General features: G+C 36.6%; 1 protein-coding gene across 2 annotated transcripts in view; it reads right to left on the bottom strand.

The window, feature by feature from the left end:
* Window positions 1-19,017, bottom strand: part of COG6 (component of oligomeric golgi complex 6) — a 64,387-nt gene that overhangs the window by 22,515 nt on the left and 22,855 nt on the right. For both annotated transcript variants that reach the window (XM_040991480.1, XM_040991479.1), the window contains exons 9-14: window positions 15,035-15,163; window positions 14,872-14,963; window positions 13,323-13,387; window positions 9,774-9,865; window positions 3,598-3,715; window positions 176-307 (exon numbers count right to left, since the gene is read on the bottom strand). In XM_040991480.1, coding sequence (XP_040847414.1) covers window positions 176-307; window positions 3,598-3,715; window positions 9,774-9,865; window positions 13,323-13,387; window positions 14,872-14,963; window positions 15,035-15,163 — 628 coding nt within the window. The remainder of the gene's footprint in view (window positions 1-175; window positions 308-3,597; window positions 3,716-9,773; window positions 9,866-13,322; window positions 13,388-14,871; window positions 14,964-15,034; window positions 15,164-19,017) is intronic.

The raw sequence follows: 19,017 nt of genomic DNA on the forward strand, positions 1-19,017 counted from the left end.
TTTAAAACAAGCATCACTGAGTCAATGTTTTAAATGAAGGAGAGCAGTTTTACTCAAAGGAAAATCAATAACATGAAAGCGACTGTCAAAACATATGGGCTATAAAATGCTAGCAATCTAACATAACGTACAATGGAGATGCAAACATGACTATTACTACAAATTTACTACATACTTGCACGAAATCAGCTTGGCGAGCATCTAAAGGAATGACTGAAGAATCATGAGAAGCCAAAACTTCACGCAACAACGTGAGTGTCTGGTTTAGTGCAGAACTTGGTCCAAGGTCAGGTGGTGGGAGTTCAACCTAGAATAGAGAATGCTTTATGCATTGCTTATATTCTACACTAAGTTTAATAAGAACCCATGCATGTGTGTTCACACTAAAAACAATACATACAAAACAATCAAAGAACTGACTGACATATTAAAAATCTATAACTTATAGGAACTTTTACTAAATTACATCTATATCACCTAAGCAATCTACAAATTCAATGCAATCTCCATCAAAGCACCAATGACATTCTTTACAAAATTAGGAAAAGCAACCATTGTGGTCATATAAATTTCTTCAGCAGTACTAAGCAATCAGATTATGGAAAGAAAACAGGTTAAAATAAAGTAATAGAACATGGCTCTACCAAGTCAGTGTAATGAAATTTACATCATTGTGATGTAAAAAGATTAAAGGCAACAGCAAGGTAATGATGGAATAGACGCTAGAAGAAAATGAACTGACCCAGTCACTCATCTAACTTACATCAACTTCCTCATGAGCCGAGATACAGAAAGATTAACTATTTTTTGTTTTCACCAGTAACCTTACTAAAATTCATTTTTTCACAATCTGATCAAATGTACTTTGAATATAAAACCAGTTTACTTCACTAGACACTAAATACTATGTTCTAACACTGGTGTACTTTTGCCTTCATGGCACAAACCATGTTCGGTTGTAATACAATACTGGAGTTGACACCTTTTTAACTTTTAAAAAGTGAGAGTTTTTGTTTTTTTATGATTGTTTTCACCATTTAGAAAGGTTTTGTTCAGGTTTTATACTGCCTAAAAGAACAGGGAAGCCATCCACATTTTCATATGCTAAAAAGTATTATCAATTCCTTGCAGGTGTGAATGAAACCATCAAATCTGAGTTATGTCTATCCGTGGAGCTTGGTAATTTTTGTTACCCACCTATGCACACTAAAGTATTCTTTTATTTTTTCTATCCAATGTGTTTCTAAAAGCCAATGAAAATATTTTATTTGAAATTCAGGGTGACAGATATTTTCTATCCAGTGACGGGATATCTAAATGACTACAAATGCAGGTCATCATCAGGCTGAAGCCAGGAGCCTGAAAATCCATCCTGTTTTCTCATGTGAATACGGGGGTTCCAAATACTTAGGGCAACATTATTGCTTTCTCACGTGCAATAGCATGGAGCTGGATCAGAAGTGGAGCAGTGGGGCTAGTGTTATAGCACCACAAGCAAAAGCCTCCACCTCTAACCCCCACATCCCATGGGTGCCAGTTAGAGCTCCAGCAGTTTCACTTTCAGTCCAGCTCCATTATTGTGTCTGTGAAAGCAGTGGAAGGTGGCCTCTGCACTTTAGCCCCTAGTGCCCATGTGGGTGACCCGAGAGTAGCCTTGGGCTCCTGGCTTTAGCCTGACCCTGCCCGAGCTGTTGTAGCCCTTGGGGGAGTGAGCTAGCAGATTGAAAATAATGTTTCTTGCCTTTTCTCTGTAACTCTGCTTTTCAAATAAAGAAAAAAATAAATTTTAAAAAAGGAAGGAGATCAGCACTGTGAATAGGGATGCTACAGAGGCAAGCAGCAGCGTGTTAACCCACCAAGCCAAAAGGCTAGCCCCTTAGTTTACTCTTCTATCAATTTCTATCACCGTAAAAATATTCTTATGATTCACACTTTCAGATTATTTTATCCTAAAGTTGGAAATGGTGTTTTCTAAGATGCTTGTTTTATCTAAGGCCTTTCTCTAAATTCTGCTATAGTTTTTAAATTTCATTATTAGTAGTATTTTTTAATGATACAATTCCATAGACTCTGGAATTTCCCATCCTCCTGCTAAAATTCCGACCCTGAATCTTCCTACAGATTATCTAAACAGTATGCTTAGTAATATGCTTTCCCACATGCTGCAATCTGGCTCCCCTCTTCACCACAGGAGCAAGAATGTACCAAAGAGCACAAGCCTGCTTTCTTTATTTCACCGCAGGTTTTCATGTAGCTTCTGTTCTTACTCACCAAATCCACCTTCTTAAAACTACTCTCCAAGTTTTTCTGGAAGAATCTTATACTCGCTTTTCCCCTCTCTGAGAATCATACTGTTGACTTTTTTTCTAAATTAATTGCATTGCATTATGTGACACCGTGTTGACTTTTAATTTTTTTTTCTTCTTTTAAAGGCCTGCATTTCCTAAGCCATTGTGTATTTCAGTAGCTTTGCTGTTATAATAAGTGGTTCCCAATAGCCTCATCGAAAGCCAGGTATTGAATCAGCTCATATCTGTGAAACTCAATCTATGGCTATCTGTTCAATTATACTCATTTCAGATTGCCCCTAGGAAAGTCAAAAGGAGCTTACTATCAACATCATCATCACATCATCTCCAACATCTTCCTCCTTCCGCATTCTAGATATTTGTGTGTGCTCCAGGAATTACTCTAGGCTTCCCTTATACACTGAGCCTTATTCTGTCAGTCACATAAGTAAATTAAAAAAAAATAATAAGAACCTATCCCCAAATGGTTAATTTAGTCTCTCTCTCTCTCTTTTAGATCATATATTTTCATAAAAATTACTTCAATCTTCCCTTAGTCTCCCTATCTTTAATCTAACCTCTCTTCTTTTTTATATAACATAACACTTTCCAAGTAATCTTTCCAATAAGTGGGAAAAAAATCTGTTTGTGACTCATAGTTTGTGTTCTGGCATTTTCCATTTGTTTTCTCTAATTAGGATGATCTCTATTTATCCCCTATTGCTCTACTGAAATCTTACCTTGAATCCAGGCACTATGATGTTGGTCACAGGTGCCCCAAGAGTCCTCTTAACCACTGTACCAAACCTCTCATCCCCTACCTGGCTCATTTGAGGTTCATTTGCAATGTTTCCCTTGTTTGCTTATATATATATATATCTCTAAATAATTTTATATGCGAATAATTATAGTATATATACAGAAGAATAAAAAACTCAGTAAAACCAAGTGATTAACCTCAGATTGTAAAAATACAAATTGCTTGAACATTATGTAAGAGTTTGTTTTCTAATCTTTATGTCAACTTAGCCTCCATCTAATTATGATAAGTTTGCTTTAGCTACTCATTTCTGGTTATAGAAACATGGTGGTAAAAGTAGGGCTTAAGATTCTATCTGGACTATGACTCAGTTTTCTGCTATTCCAGGAAGACAAAGACTTAAGGCTGCTGCACGCAGGCAGCATTCAAAAGAACACTGCATGAAGTACAATAAAAAAAAATCATCAATCAACACAAAACATCAAAACAGCATCTATAGATGTGAAAATTTCATAATCAGAGTTGAAGAAATTCATTTTTTATACACACCTTGTCCATTAATTTACTTGCATGTAGACTCAAACTATTAAAGAAGATTTTTTTGCTTAGTAAATGCATTTCTTCAATGGTAGTCAATAGCGTGGTCGCACTATTTCCAACAATGCCACTGAAAGCAAAGAATATTTCAGGTTGTAGAACAGAAATTAAACAACTCTGCTCTTTAAATCAGTAAACTACTTTCAAAAGATCTAGTTTTAAATAAGAATTTTTATATAGACTACAATCTGTGATTTAAAAGCAATTACTCTAATAATTAATTTCACACACAAAAAGTCTTATTTCAAAATTTTGAGTTTAGTGATGACAAAATGATTAACTTTAGGTAAAACATCACAAATCTGAAAATTCAAAACACAAAAGTGCTCCAAAACCTGGAACAGTCTCATGGATTTGGGGTTTTCAATTTAGGAAATTGAAATAAGTTCTCAATATTTCATAATTTCTTTTACTAAAACTGTGGTTAGAACAGATATTCATAATATTTAAATTTATCTTTATCTTTTCCCCTTAAACAGGACTTGATTATCCAAAAGACAGATTCTAGAGAAGCCTTCCATCAACAGTTCTACTAATCAAGCAAACTGTTTAAATACGGAGTTATTATTTTAAACTGCTACACTTCATCATAAGTATCACATTAATAAGTTATATACTTTTCTCCTTTTCATACATTTGTCCAAACACTATATACTACAATAACTGACATTTTGAAATATTAATTACATGAGTGTGTATTTATGTAGTAGACAGAGAGTTCCTACCCACCGGCTCACCCTCTAATGCACTGGTGGCAATGCTCAGGACAGCCAGAGCAAAGCCAGGAGGGCAATGCAGGACCCCCACATTGGTGGAAGCACCCACATGCTTGAGCCATCACCACTACCTCCCACACTGTGCTGTAGCAGGAAGCTGTGCCTGGGCAACTAGAGCCAGTATTAAACATAGCAACTCTCATTAGGGACGCAGGCTTCTTTCCTGGCATCTTAACTGCTATGCCAAATGTCTGTCCCTTAGCTTTAGGCATTAGACACAAATTCTTTTATATAGATGAGAGCTGAAACTTCTTATACAGTTTACCTCCCCTGCCACACACACTCAGATCTCATCTAACAGTTATGACTAAAAGGTTCTGATAAATAAAATTTCAGTGTTTATAATATGATAAGCATGTACCTACTATTCAGAGCTTATTGAGCAACCAGGGATCACCAACACAAGTAAAACAGCATGCTGGTAAACAGCAATCCATCTCAACTAAAGGAAAAGGAGAACTCCAAGCGGAATGTCAGAAGAGAGGAGGGGCGATGGATTACTTAACACGTCTGCGGTTATATGGTGAGAAAATGACAGTCTACTTCAGGGTTTAGATCGGAAATCCTGAAGTGATGAGGCCGTGGTAAAGCAAACACATATGAAAACAAAGCAAATATTAACTCCAGGGAGGAAATTTTACAGGAAAGGATATGTAACCTAAATATGTTAAGCTCCCAATTTCCAGGATTTTTTATCTTTTTTTTTCAGGACTTCTGAAATTTATAGTAGGTAATGAGGTTTTATCTTTTTTTTTTTTTTGAGATTTTTGCATGTTTCCTATTTTTCTGAAACATAACTGGCTAGTCTTTCCAAGTTGTTATTATTATTTTGTTATTTTATGATACAGTTCCATAGCCTCGGAGATGTTCCTCTTCCTGACCGCTTAACAAGGAGCTTCCAGGACCCAGCCCATGGGCCCTATTCTTTATCCATACTTACTCTTACACTTAAGAGTGATTCTACCTGGCCAGTGGCTCAGAATATCCACATGTTTAAGATTACCAAATTCATAGTTTCATCCTGATTTCTGTGTTAATCTTATCCAACAATTTGAACTGTATGTTAATAGGTACATCAAATCTGACACTATCAAAACTGTATTGAACTTTCTCCACTTTAACCCTCATGCCCAAACAAGCTAGTCCTCTCCAACATTCTGCATCTCAGCAAATAACATTGTTGACCAGCTGTTGAGATGTCACTCCATTTAGTCCAGACATTGAACACAACATTAAAATACGTGTGAAATCAACTACCTTTCCCACCTTGAAGGCTAACACTTTATTATGATTCATCAACATCTATGTTCAAGAATACAAACCACGTCTTAAACACTTTTTTAGTTTCTCCTTTGACTTCACCACTTTTTTTTTTAAAGATTTATTATTATTATTATTATTATTATTTTATTGGAAAGGCGGATATACAGAGAGGAGAGACAGGGAGGAAGATCTTCCATCCGATGATTCACTCCCCAAGTGAGCACTACGGCCGATACTATGCCGATCCGAAGCCAGGAGCCTCTTCTGGGTCTCCCACGCGGGTGCAGGGTCCCAAAGCTTTGGGCCGTCCTCGACTGCTTTCCCGGGTCACAGGCAGGGAGCTGGAAGGGAAGTGGGGCTGCCGGGATTAGAACCGGCGCCCATATGGGATCCCGGGCGTGCAAGGCGAGGACCTTAACCACTTGCGCCACCGCGCCGGGCCTGACTTCACCACATTTTTATTACTTACCTTGTACCTAGATTAACCTGGTCTCATAAATTGTTCAAGTCATTTAGTCCGTTCCCATACTTTCTGCAAATCAGTTTCAAATCTAAATCTGGAGCCAGAGTGTGGTAGACCAATATCCTACATTACAGTACTGAGAAACAGCCCCAGCCACTGTATTTGTGATCTAGCTTCCTGATACTAGGCCTGGGAGACATCAGCAATGGTCCAAGCACTTGAGTCTGTCACCATGAGCAGACTAGGGTAAAGTTCATGGCTCCTGCCTCCAGCCTAGTCCAGATCTGATTGTTTCTGCCACTTCAGGAGTGAATGGAAGACAGTGGAATCTCTGACTACCCCTCTGTGTTAACTCTGGCTTTCAAATTAATAATATCAAGAAAGGAAATCATTGTTTTGTAAAAGCTAAATTATCACGATGACTTGTAAAGTCCTGCTACCCAACCTCTCCGTTCTTCGATTTCATCTTTCCTCCTCCTTTCCAATTTACTGTACTCCAGTAGCTGGTCCCCCTTCTGCTTCTGCAAAATTCAAGCCTATCCTGGATCCAGGACTTCACTGAATCTTTCTGGACTAGGATGATCCAAAATCTCTTCATGCCCAACTCCCTCATGTTATTCATTTTAAATAACTTTAAAGAAAAAATGATATGGTTTTCATATCATTTGCAAGACAGACAAGCAAAGAGAACTTCAATCTGATTTACTTGCTCAGTACTGACAAAAGCCAGTGCTAGCTCAGGTTAATGGTAGGAGCCTGGAACTCAGTCTGACTTTCCCGTGTGGTTGGAGACACTGAAGCGTATGAACTCACACCTGCTGCCTGTGCATACATTAGCAAGAAGCTGGATTAAAACAAAGAAACTAAGACACGAAACAAGCAATTTCACTTGGGATGCAGGTGACCAAATAGGTACTTGAATTATTCTCTCCTTCACATTACTCAGGACTATCCAATCCACCTACACCAAAAGATATCCAAAGTCTTGTACACGGGCATTTATTCACAGATAGCCAATCTTTACACTTCTACTTCCTTCTTCTTGCTTTCTCTTCAGTTCATTTATCACTATCTAGACTTAAGCTATCATACACACCTGAAAAATATATAACAAAAAAATTTTGATCTCACTTTCAGCATTTTCTTCAAAAATATAAAACCTCTAATTTGCAGATGCTAAAACTGTTTAGAATCTTGACATTGCAAGTAAGTTTATATAAAGCATTTTATAATGCTTTTAACTGAGTTATTTTATCTTCGAATAAAAATTTAGAGTATCATGGGCACGGTATGATAGTATAGTGGCTAAAGTCCTTGCCTTGCATCCACTAGGATCCCATATGGTCGCTGGTTCTAATCCCAGTGGCCCTACTTCCCATCCAGTTCCCTGTTTGTGGCCTGGGAAAACAGTTGAGGATGGCCCAAAGCCTTGAAAGCCTGCACCCATGTGGGAGACCTGGAGGAAGCTCCTGACTTCTGGCTTCGGATTGGCTCAGCTCCAGCTGTTGCAGTCACTTGGGGAGTGAACCGTTGGACAGAAGATCTTCCTCTCTATATCTCCTCCTCTCTGTATATCTGGCTTTCCAATAATTAAAAAAAAAAATTTAGAGTATCATACGGGCACTTCTAAAATGTGGCAAATATACACTGTGGAATACTACTCAGACGTTAAAGAATGAGATACTGTCTTTTGCAACAAAATGGATTCAACTGAAAACAAGCCAACCCCATAAGCTACCCTCAGATCTATAGAAATAAATACAAACTGCACAAAAAATGTAATGAATATGAGCAAAATCAACATGTTGAGATTTAACTGCTTATAACCTTTGCCTGTACTCTTAGGCAACATTCGTTTTTCTACTTCCTATTTGTTGAATTCTTCACATAGTGGAGAGTTAAACTTGTGCTTATAAAATAAAATGAAAACATGTCATTAAGAAAAATTAGAAAAGGAGGATAGAGGATAGTAGTATGAGCCAGAGAGAAGCAAAGATGGGAAGCGTTACTATGCTCCTAAGTTACAAAACACATGAAATATGTTCACCTTATATAAATAATAAAAATTATTTTACCACTAATATTTCATAACCTAGCATGTGCTGTGTCCAGCTCTTTTAGTTGCTTTTGCATTCTTTAAGTATGTATCATTTTCTTATTTTAGGAAGATATATGTAACATTACAATGGGAATAAACTTATTGCTATTGAGTTATGATGACAATAAATGTATATGTTAAATGTTTAATATTGTCAAATCCTATTTCTAAAAACTTTTCTCACCTATAGCTTCTTAGTTCTATTTCAAAATCTAGCAGTAAGAAAAACAAGATAAGAATAGAAAGAAAAACAATTTAAAAGAAAATCTACCAATAAGACATAAAATCCATGTCTTACCTTGAAGTTTGGGCTGGCTATGCTCATGTGCTAAGGGATATCTTTTCATTACCATAGCCTGTGATGTTCTACAATTCGGGATCTCTGAAGCTCTCTGAGATCTATAACTTATAATCGTCCTAGATATTTATAGCTACTCCTCTGTTCACGATACTGACAAAGTGGATAACAAGTAGTAGTTGGGCCCGGAGCAACAGCATAGTGGTTAAAGTCCGCGCCTTGAACTCGCCGGGATCCCATATAGGCTCCGGTTCTAATCCCGGCAGCCCTACTTCCCATCCAGCTCCCTGCTTGTGGCCTGGGAAAGCACTAGAGGATGGCCCAAAGCCTTGAGTCCCTGCACCAACGTGGGAGACCCAGAAGAAGCTCCTGGCTCCTGGCTTTGGATTGACACAGCACCGGCCATTGCGGCCACTTGCAGAGTGGATCATCAGATGGAAGATCTTCCTTTCTGTCTCTCCTCTTCTCTGTATATCTGCCTTTCCAATAAAAATAAATAAATCTTTAAAAAAACAAAAACAAGTAGTTGTTAAATCATTCAGAAACTACAAGAAGTACAAAAACTACCAAAAACACAGCTTGAAAGAACACTGTCTTCATACAATGAGATATATGTGATCTTACACAGCTGTAATAAAGCTTTTATAAATAAAGCTTACACATTTATAATAAAGTAAATAGCACCAATATAGATGCAGGCAAAGCAAAAATGAATACAATCATTAGAGTGAAAGATTACACTCTGGATAAAACATACAACATCTAATCAGATATAGATGTTTTCATGTAAAGAAGACAAAGCTATGGTTCAAATTCATCACTGACAGAATATGAACTGCTAAAAGTTCTCATTATTTCACTTAAAATTAGATTTTTCATTCATTATGCTATCTTACAAGTATAACACACAGTGGCTTTAGTTGTCATGAACTGCTCTTACCGTCGAAGGGGCCCTTACACACGCTCTACAGGTAAAAGCAGTGCTCAGAGGGAAGAGGGATGTGTGTGCACATGAACAGAAGGACTAGGTTTTGGGAGAATAAAGACGAAAGGAGATGACAGACCTCAACCTGCAGCAGGTATAACACGCAGACACTGGCTCACATGATTGTAGGTGCTCATTGGACTTAGCCACACGTACGGTGAAAACAAAACAAACAAGAGCTTACATGGTGCTCTAAGTAAAAGGAACTTCACCTGAGACTGAGTAGGCCTCACCTTTCTGCTTACCTGATTGTATGGTGGTAAAATTTGAGGAGGTTAGAGATTTTATATAATAAAACTGCCCCTGGTTCAGCAAGTATTACTTGTTCAATTCGAACCTATCAAAATATATGAGAAGAAGTTAAACATTTCTTGAAATCATCCTTTGCTCTTCATTACTGATATGGTATATAAAAAGCATAAAAGTAAAGGTAAAATTCTCATAGAGATAAATTATACCTTCTAAATAAAGCATTTCTGAATTTTTAAGTCAGAGGGATGATAAAATAACAAATAGTAAGACAAATATACTCTTCTGAAAAGAGTAATTGTCCGGAGAATTTGGATCAAGAGACCTGGTATCAGAAAGATCAACACAATGAGATTATTTAGAAGTTATCATCAGCACATAATGGAATTTGGTTCAATATTAAATTGCAAAAGCAGCTGTTATACCCCTAAAAACAGGCTATCACTGAAAACATACGGCTCCACTGGTAAATATTCAGAAAAAAATCTTGTCTAAATAATTTATAGTTTCTTTTTCTAGTAATCAGAAAACAGAAAAACAGAGAAATGTCAAATCAGCACCAACTCAGTTATAAAACAATCACGGCACAGATCCCATTGGCTTAAGATGACCTTGACTGGCTGAAACTGAGCTGTCAGAAACATTTCCTAAAATTCCATCCCTCACTGATCTGTTACTTTGCATCTCTTCATTAATGAATACAACCTAAGCCACACTGATACATGCTGACTGAACACATGGTAATGCACCTGCTTTAAGCTACTGTTTTCTAGCATCACCTTCCTTAACTAACTAGTCCCTAAACACAAGCACATCCACTGTACCTTCTCCTTCTCTCACATCCCTGAGGCATGTAGTAGAACAGTACATACACAGCAGATGTTTTTAAACCCTTTTGAAAGCTCGAGCTTCTTGTGCGTGTCATAATGCCAACATATGTGATTTGCTAAAATGAGATTCTATAAATATATGCATATCAGCATACAAAAAAGAATTATGAAGCTGACTTGCTTTTTGGCAGAAAGCAACAGAATGGTTAACTAACAGATTATGGACACCATCTGAATTCACAGTTTCCACATTACAATTTCTTTTTTTGGCCAAGGCCTCAACTGTGATTTAAATTATACAGTTTATAAAAAAGGGATTTTTATGAATTATAACAGAATTATTAGAGCAAAATAGAAAATACACCAACTGTGAACAGGCATCTTGTCACCCGCAGATTTACAACATCACTGCAGCTTTCTGGAAGCCTGACTTCCAGAATTTTGAGATGTTAAGAAAGTGTTTAACTCCCGTAAGAGAGAAAGGAGATGGAAGGAAAGGAGAAAATAAAGAGAGGAGATGGAAGAAAAAAAGAAGGTAAAAACAAAATAACACATTCAGCTACCATAGAAACTACAACATAGAAGGACTGAAAAATCCGATTTGCAAATTAAACTACAATTAATTTGTTTTCAATGCAAAAAAAAAACACACTGTCTTAGAATTTTTTAAGGAGATTTCCAATCAAAGCCAGGATTCAGGAGAAAAACAGAAAACAAGAGAAACAGAAACAAAAAAGATGAAACAAAAAACAAACAAAGAAAACACACAAAGCAAGAGATCAAAAAATGATGTAAACAGCAAATGGCTAGAAATCATAATGATGACAGAGATGGACAAAAATCATAAGAGCTTTAAAGCAGTAATGGAAGTAACAGCTCAGTTAAAAAGTTTGAAGAAGAAACTCTGGTATAACTAGTGAACAATAAATCTTAACTGTATTGTATTAGCAGCAGAACAATAAAGGCAGATCTTAAAAGCAGCAAAACAGGCTGCAGACCTAAAGGGCAGAGGAGCTGGGGAAGAAGCAGAGGAGCAGTGGCTCTCTTCCACAAAGCTAGAGAAGAGAGCAAACGCAGGAGCTGGGGAGGAGGAAAGTGGAGTAGGAAGAGAAGCATGAGACGGCAGAAAGCGAGAGAGGGCTTACAATTACAGAGAAGGGGATGAGAGCTAGGGATGCAAAAAGAAACAAACTAATATTATGCATGGTGAGCTGCTTAGGACAGTCTTTATTAGCAATCAGAGGGCGCCAACTCTATCATCCAGATGTTATCCAGGCTGTTTTTACAAACATCTACCTTCATGGAACCCATGTGAGTTCAGCAAAGTCAGGCGTATTCACTTCACCAAAGCTTTCGCTAACAGATTAAATTTAAATAATTTGACCCATGAACTTGAAAACAAAGGTTGACGACAGGAATGACCATGCTTCCATCTACTGTTTTGGTGTGAACACCCCTGTAAGTAGTAATAGGCCAGATGCCATCATGTCATAGTACCCTTGCTATAAGGGATGAGTTTCAGAGCACAGATTTTTTAAAAAGGAAATAGACTTAGAGATCATATCTTAGTGTATATTATAACATGTTCAATCTATTATCTCTGACATTTTCAAGTACAGGAATAGTTTCTCAAAGATGTCATCCATGATTATTACAATTTTCTTCATGCTTCGAAACAAAACATACCCAGAATTGCTATGTAAATTAAACAAATATTTACATGACATAAGTGACAATCAAGCACTAATAAATGTTTCATTTGACAGTAATACAAAATAATTTCAAAATAGTTTATATCTACTTATTCAACACAATTGATCTTCAGATAATCAAATTACAGTGATAAATAAAATCTCAAGTATAATTCATTGTATCTAACATTTTCTTGATAAAAAGTCTTAAAAATAAAATTTGTTTCAACATTTAGTTTTTGATAAGAATAAATCACAAACCCTATGTATTTTAATTTCTATAAGTAAACAAATGTCAATCAACAAGGAAAAGCAAGACAAAAATGAACAAGTATCCCATAAATATGAAACAAGGAGAAGAAAATCCTCGCAGCCCTACTAAATGCCTACTAAATAATAACCTACAGAGTTATTTAATCCTTACAGCTACTCTTTGGCTACAGAATTATCTCATTTAATCCTTATAACAAGCCTTGATTGTAAGTATTTCTGCATGCAAGCTCAATGTGAACAAATTAAAGTACAACAGGGTTAAGCAACAATATGTAAAATACAATTAAATGGTACAATGAGAATTCTAATCAAACTGTACTCTAAATTCTGTCCCTTGTACTAGAAATAGCATTAATAACACTGACACAAACTTTTATTTTATCCTTGCATTAATGATTATTTATTGCTATTACAAACTAACTTACTATAGAGAAATAAAACATATGAAACACATTTTAGTAAATCTGTAAAGAGCTATACATTAGTTGTTTCAACTGACTAGATCTTTGATTACCATAAATCACCAAGAAACATAATCTGTAAACAAAATAAATGCAAACTATAAATATTTCCAGTTTTCTTTCTATAAGAGAAAATTGATAACTATTATCTTAAAATGTATTAGTCTAATTAATGTTAGTTTAGCAAAATTATACCAGCTCAAGCTGGTATCAGTTTGCTTAGATTCTTAAGAATAAGGTTATACCTTTTCCACATGCCATTTATTAAATGCAAAAACAAAAAATGCTACCTTTAGAGGCCTGCACACACCCTCAGTGATATGTCCAACAACTTCTTGAATATTTTCTTCAACATCTAAAAGCAATTAAGTCATCATTAAAGTTTTTTCTTTATTATACCCTGCTTTATGTAGGTTCAAAAAACTAACAAGTAATACTTAGCATTAATGGCACCTAGTAACACATAAAATAATCAGACCAATATTATTAAGTTTGATGTCTTTTGGGTACATCACTAATTGTGTTAGCAACACATTACCATGTTAATAATTAATGTGTTTCTAGAAAGTCATGTTAATTCATTTAGCTGTCAAATTAATTAAATGACTACTACTGCTGGCTCTGAGAAAAAGAAGTAAGCTGAGACAGAGAGGCAAAAACAACTAAAATCTCTTTAGCAAAGGAAGTGACGTGAAGATGCAGCAGCATTCATTCCAGGTAGTGGTGTGGAATAGATAAGCTGAGGGTACCAAGAGAGGAGTGTATCATGTATTCAGCGGGAGAACTGCCCACTTTTCAGCATCACGCTCAGTGGGCACTCAACACTTACTGCCTGTAACCACTCTTTCTGTCACAGGTGGAGAAACAGGCTCAGATAGCTTAATTCCTTCCTGAAAAATAACCTGCTTCATCTAACTCCAACCTCTTTGTTTTCCATTGCTTAAAATTGTCTACTTTTCTAAAACATCATTAAAGAAATAAAACTACATCCTTTTAAACTGTGTACTGGGGATAACACCAGAAAACATAAAAATTACACTTCAAAAAATGCAGACTTGTGTTCTCCATACGGAGTGCGTCCTCAGCAGGGAGGATTTCAGCCACTGCCGCATGTTTGTCCGCTGCCCTCTCCTGCAGATCACGCAATGAGCCACAAAGATGTGCGGCCAAGCTATAGAAAATAATCAGGTGATTCCAGGCCACGATGTTTCTCTTCACTTCATAACAAAAACATCTTTTTTATATACATTAAACCCTCAGATGTTAAAACAGGCATCTCATTGTAATCATAATTAAGAAAATACGAAGTTGTATAAACAACATATGAATGACTCTCAAATACAATTATTTTTTCTTTAAAACTAAGATAAGTATTTTTCATTAAGTATATTTAGTAATTATTTCTATGAAAAAAATTTAAACAGGTGAAAATGGTGAAAATGAAGTTGTACAAAGTGAAACACTTAGTAGCTTAGCAGCTATAAGCAAGTCACTTAGCCTGTTCACTCACAAATGAGTGCCACCTTCTATCTTTAATATCATGCTGAAGATCTGAGCTAAATCATGCTAGGCACTTCAGAAACGTAAATCTGAATCTGAGGAAGGAAGAGGGTGCACTATAAAAGTGTAACCAGTGGGGTGACAGGGTAGAAGCAAGGAAGGAGGAAGCGTATTGTAAGAGTGGGGATGCCTGGAGTGGAAGATTAATTCGGACATTGGTCGTGCCATCAGGGTGTGAAGTGTTCTACCTCAGTGAGGAAAATGGCAATGAGAACAGAAACACTGATGTCCTACATTGTTTCCTACGCCGAGGTTCTCAGCAGCTAACAATCAACCCACCTTGCGTAGGCACGTGCTTTAAGAGCGCTTCCAGGTGCTCCTTCTCAGAAGCAGTAGCTTGATGGAGCCAGGCTAGCATGTCGCCCACATACCTAATGAAAACAGGATGCTGGTGAGAAGCTCCCCTGCACAGACTTAAACCCTCTACTATCCGACACTGTACCTCAAAGGGTCATGGGAGTGCATCTCAATGGGTCTCGGTGTACTTCCTGGACCTCCTCTTGTAAGGGCATCAATAAATCCACGAACAACTGTACTTCTTCTGGCTGTTCCAAATTCATCTAAGGTATACCTGGAAGAAAGAAGTGAAAAGCTGTCAGATTCTTCTCCTAATTATTGTAACAGACAATGTAAGCAATGTCTAAGACAAGACAGACATCTAAAGTTTCCTTAGACATTCTCTTAAAAAGGAAAGAAATTTATGAGGTAACCTTAGCATTCTGGAAATCCAATCTAAAGGCAGCCAATATTCACTCCTACTAAGAAACAATTTTACAATTTGGAATTTAAACAAGGGCAGTAGCAATAAGGGACAGAGCAGTGTGGGCTTGGCAAAAGCTAAACAGGCCAAGGTACAGTTCTCAATTCTTCAGCTTGCAATACCTTTACAATTTAAATCTTGGTGCCTTTTTTTTTCCCCACAAAGCTGTATTATCTAGTTCTCAGAAGCTTACTTACTTATTGGAACTCGGCGATTTAAAAACTAAGACTTTCTCTTCTACTTTAAAAAACAAAACAAACAAACAAAACCGCTCTATTCCATATGCTACTTACCACTTACTACCAAAATTTGCCACCCATATTACTATTCATTTTAAAAACCTCTTCTGACTCCAACATTAGACATACTAGGTATTCCTTGAGTTTATTGCTCAACCATGCACATAAAGCAAATATTATTTCCTAAACATACAAAAAGCCTTCCAAAAGTTCTTGGAAAAAGCAAATTATGAAAATAACACACATGAATCCAACATTTTTAAGTTATCTTTCAATTTACCTTTTTCCATGAAATTTTAAAAGCACTTTCATACAATTAGATCAAACATTAAAGCTTTAAACAGTTTTTTAAGGCAAGGAAAAAAAGCTTTGAACTGAGGAAAAGCAAAATTTGGGGTGAAACTGCTGAAGACGACCTGGAGTTGCCTCAAGTGTCTATTTCTTTTACTAGCTCATTCCTTATGTCCCATTATCACCACCACTGTCCACATGCGTCCCCTAAATCAAAGTCTCTTCAGTGTTAAAAAGTAAACAGGAAAACAAAGTATGCTTTGGTAGGCCAATGTCAGCAGAGTTGCTTCACTTCCTACCAAAAAAAAACATCTTTTCATTAGACACTCAGTCCTCCAACTCTTAAAAAAACAGCATAACACTGTCGCAGCTAAGACTAGGATGCTATAAAGATGTCAGCTAACCTCAAGTGGGAATTGTTCCTCAACTTCTAAGAGCAAATAAATAATTAATTTAAATGATTTAGACTAAATATTAAGAATTATTTTATTAAATTATACATATGTGAAAGTTGCAACTTTTTTCTAGTACTTCCAAAAGAAGTCATTTCTTACACCATATTGCTTTAACATCGTCCTGATTTAACAAAGAAAATCCACAACTAGTTAGATATAAGAATCTTGGATAGAAATTACTTTCAAAGAGAAGTGTGAAATGGTGAATGCCTATAATTTTTAGGAACCTGAGCTTTTTGTAAGACTGTCACTATAAAGCAGACAGTGGATCTGTGTATGTGTGTGTGTTTGTGTGTGTGTGTGTGTCTGTCTGTCTGTCTTCAGGTAAAAGTAAACACTTTTGAGATTTCCTGTAAATAAAATGTATTAAGAAAAGGGGAAAGCATAGTATCAGGCTAAGTCTTTTTAAATTGCATAGTTTCCTTGCACTTGCTTTCCATTTTTTAAAAATAAATTAAGTAAAATGTTCATTTCTATCTTGTCCCTCGTTCTCTTAAATCACAAATGTCTAGTGTAAAGGATTTCTTTTAAAAGATCACTTGACTCCATGAAATAATAAATTATAATCAAGTGATTGGTTATATGGAAATTAATGAACTTGGAAATTAATGAACTTTTAAATTTTGTAATTTTTAAAATAATGTAATTCCCATGAACCTACTGAACAGTCAACATGAACAGTGTAATGTCTGTTTCCGGGCTGTTGCCTAGGGCTACGGATACAACAGAAACAAGTGAATCTAATGACACTTTTAGTAGGAGAAGGGCATTATTAAGTCTGACCAACTCTGGAAAGTTTCATCCGTAGCCTAATAGGAAATAGCAATAAACATCAATGTTAATTTCCGTAAAGGACAAATCTGAAGTAAAAACGGCAGATGTCACAAGTGAACCTCCAGTGCCAGTGCTAGAGCTGAGCCAACTGGAGACAGAAAACACTGCCCACCTGAATCTGTCTTCCAACAAAGAGGGAAAATTAAGGATGCAGCTTTGTAAGAGTGAATGTTCAAATCATTTTGAAAGGCTTTCAGTTTGTCAGTTTCACTACAGTAAATAAAGGAAAAATTCTAATCAAAACTTAAAAAGACAAAATAGCACAGAAGTTCCTCTTTTGAATGCCAACAATCTGAACATGACGAAGCAGCAGCAGTGCACATATTGGCTCTTTAAATAGCTCATGTTCTGCAAGTTCACAAAGGAAAGACAAAGCCATTGACGCTTTTAATTTCCATTCATAAGAAACTGTTTTTCAGAGAAACTTCTTGAGATTTGCGTGTTGGTGATGGCCTTTGTCTAGCCTTCTCAGCAGCAGTGGTCTCTCTACTTAGCACTTGCTGAATGCTTTTCTTAGTGGAGGATTAAGATTGGGATAATACAGAAACTTGGAAGAATGCCATCACAAAAATTAAAAATAAGAAAAGTATATAGAGGGAGGGAGAGTAGAAGGTTATCATGTTGTTCCTAAAAAGAAATATATGAAAAACATAAAATCTACTTCCTTTACATAGATAAAAAGAAATTTCTAAAGCTGAACTATTGAAAGTTAATAATGAAGTAATATTCAAGGTATTTACCATTCAAGAAACAGTAATAAGCATGGCAATCATCCCCAGAGGCAACAATAATTGACATTACTTTGCTCATTTGAGACACCAAAGGTAGTGAGCTTCTGAACATTCCTTAATAAAGCTCACACAGTGCCATCTGGTGGTTGACAGGATACATTATTAAATTTTTCCCAAATTTAAGAAAATCTCCAGTTTGAAAAAATTATTAAAGAAAAGCTAACTTTATCACTTATTTTATTCTTTTTTTAAAAAAAAAAAAAAGATTTATTTATCTTTATTGCAAAGTCAGATATACAGAGAGGAGAGGAGACAGAGAGATTTTCTGTTCGATGATTCACTCCCCAAGTGACCACAGTGGGCCAGTGCTGCACTGATCTGAAGCTAGGAGTCAGGAGCTCTTTCTGGTCTCCCATGCAGGTGCAGGGTCCCAAGGCTTTGGGCCAATCTCGACTGCTTTTCCAGGAAGCGGGGAGCTGGATGGGAAGTGGAGCTGCCGAGATTAAAAGCGGCGCCCATATGGGATCCTGGCATGTTCAAGATGCTAGGCCACTACGCTGGGCCCCATTTATCTTATTCTAATCAACTAGCTTTTGTAATTAATTTCGCAAAGGTGTGTGTTCTCTCTCTCTATCCAGATCTTTGTACTTTTTCTCTCAACATGGAATATTTAGTTCCGTTCTCCCAAGTAAACACCCACTCAACTTCAGAACTCCCTTACGCCTATTTCCACAGGAAGTGTACTCTGATGTTCACCTGGTTCCCCTAACTCAGGATACCTAACTCATACAGCACCCAGACGTCACCCTAGACAGCAATTAATATGTTCCATTCAAATGCATTTGTTGACATCTGGATTTCTAAAGTAAAGCAATTTGAGGATAGCTTTTCGTTTTAATTTTTTAAATTAGCTTAAAAGAAAGAAAACAGAATGGCAGTAAGAATTCCCTTAACAGCCAGGGCTAGAACAGAACTAAGCTGGAGCCTGGAACTCAGTCAAGTTCTCCATCATGGGTGGCAGAGCTCCAGGTGGTTGAGTCATTACTTGCTGCCTCCCCAGGTACACATTAGCAGAAAGACGGAACGATGAATCCAACCCAAGCACTCTACCAAGG

Source organism: Ochotona curzoniae, unplaced genomic scaffold (assembly GCF_017591425.1).
Source record: "Ochotona curzoniae isolate NIBS_2020 unplaced genomic scaffold, NIBS_Ocur_1.0 contig_64, whole genome shotgun sequence".
Classification (NCBI taxonomy): Eukaryota; Metazoa; Chordata; class Mammalia; order Lagomorpha; family Ochotonidae; genus Ochotona; species Ochotona curzoniae.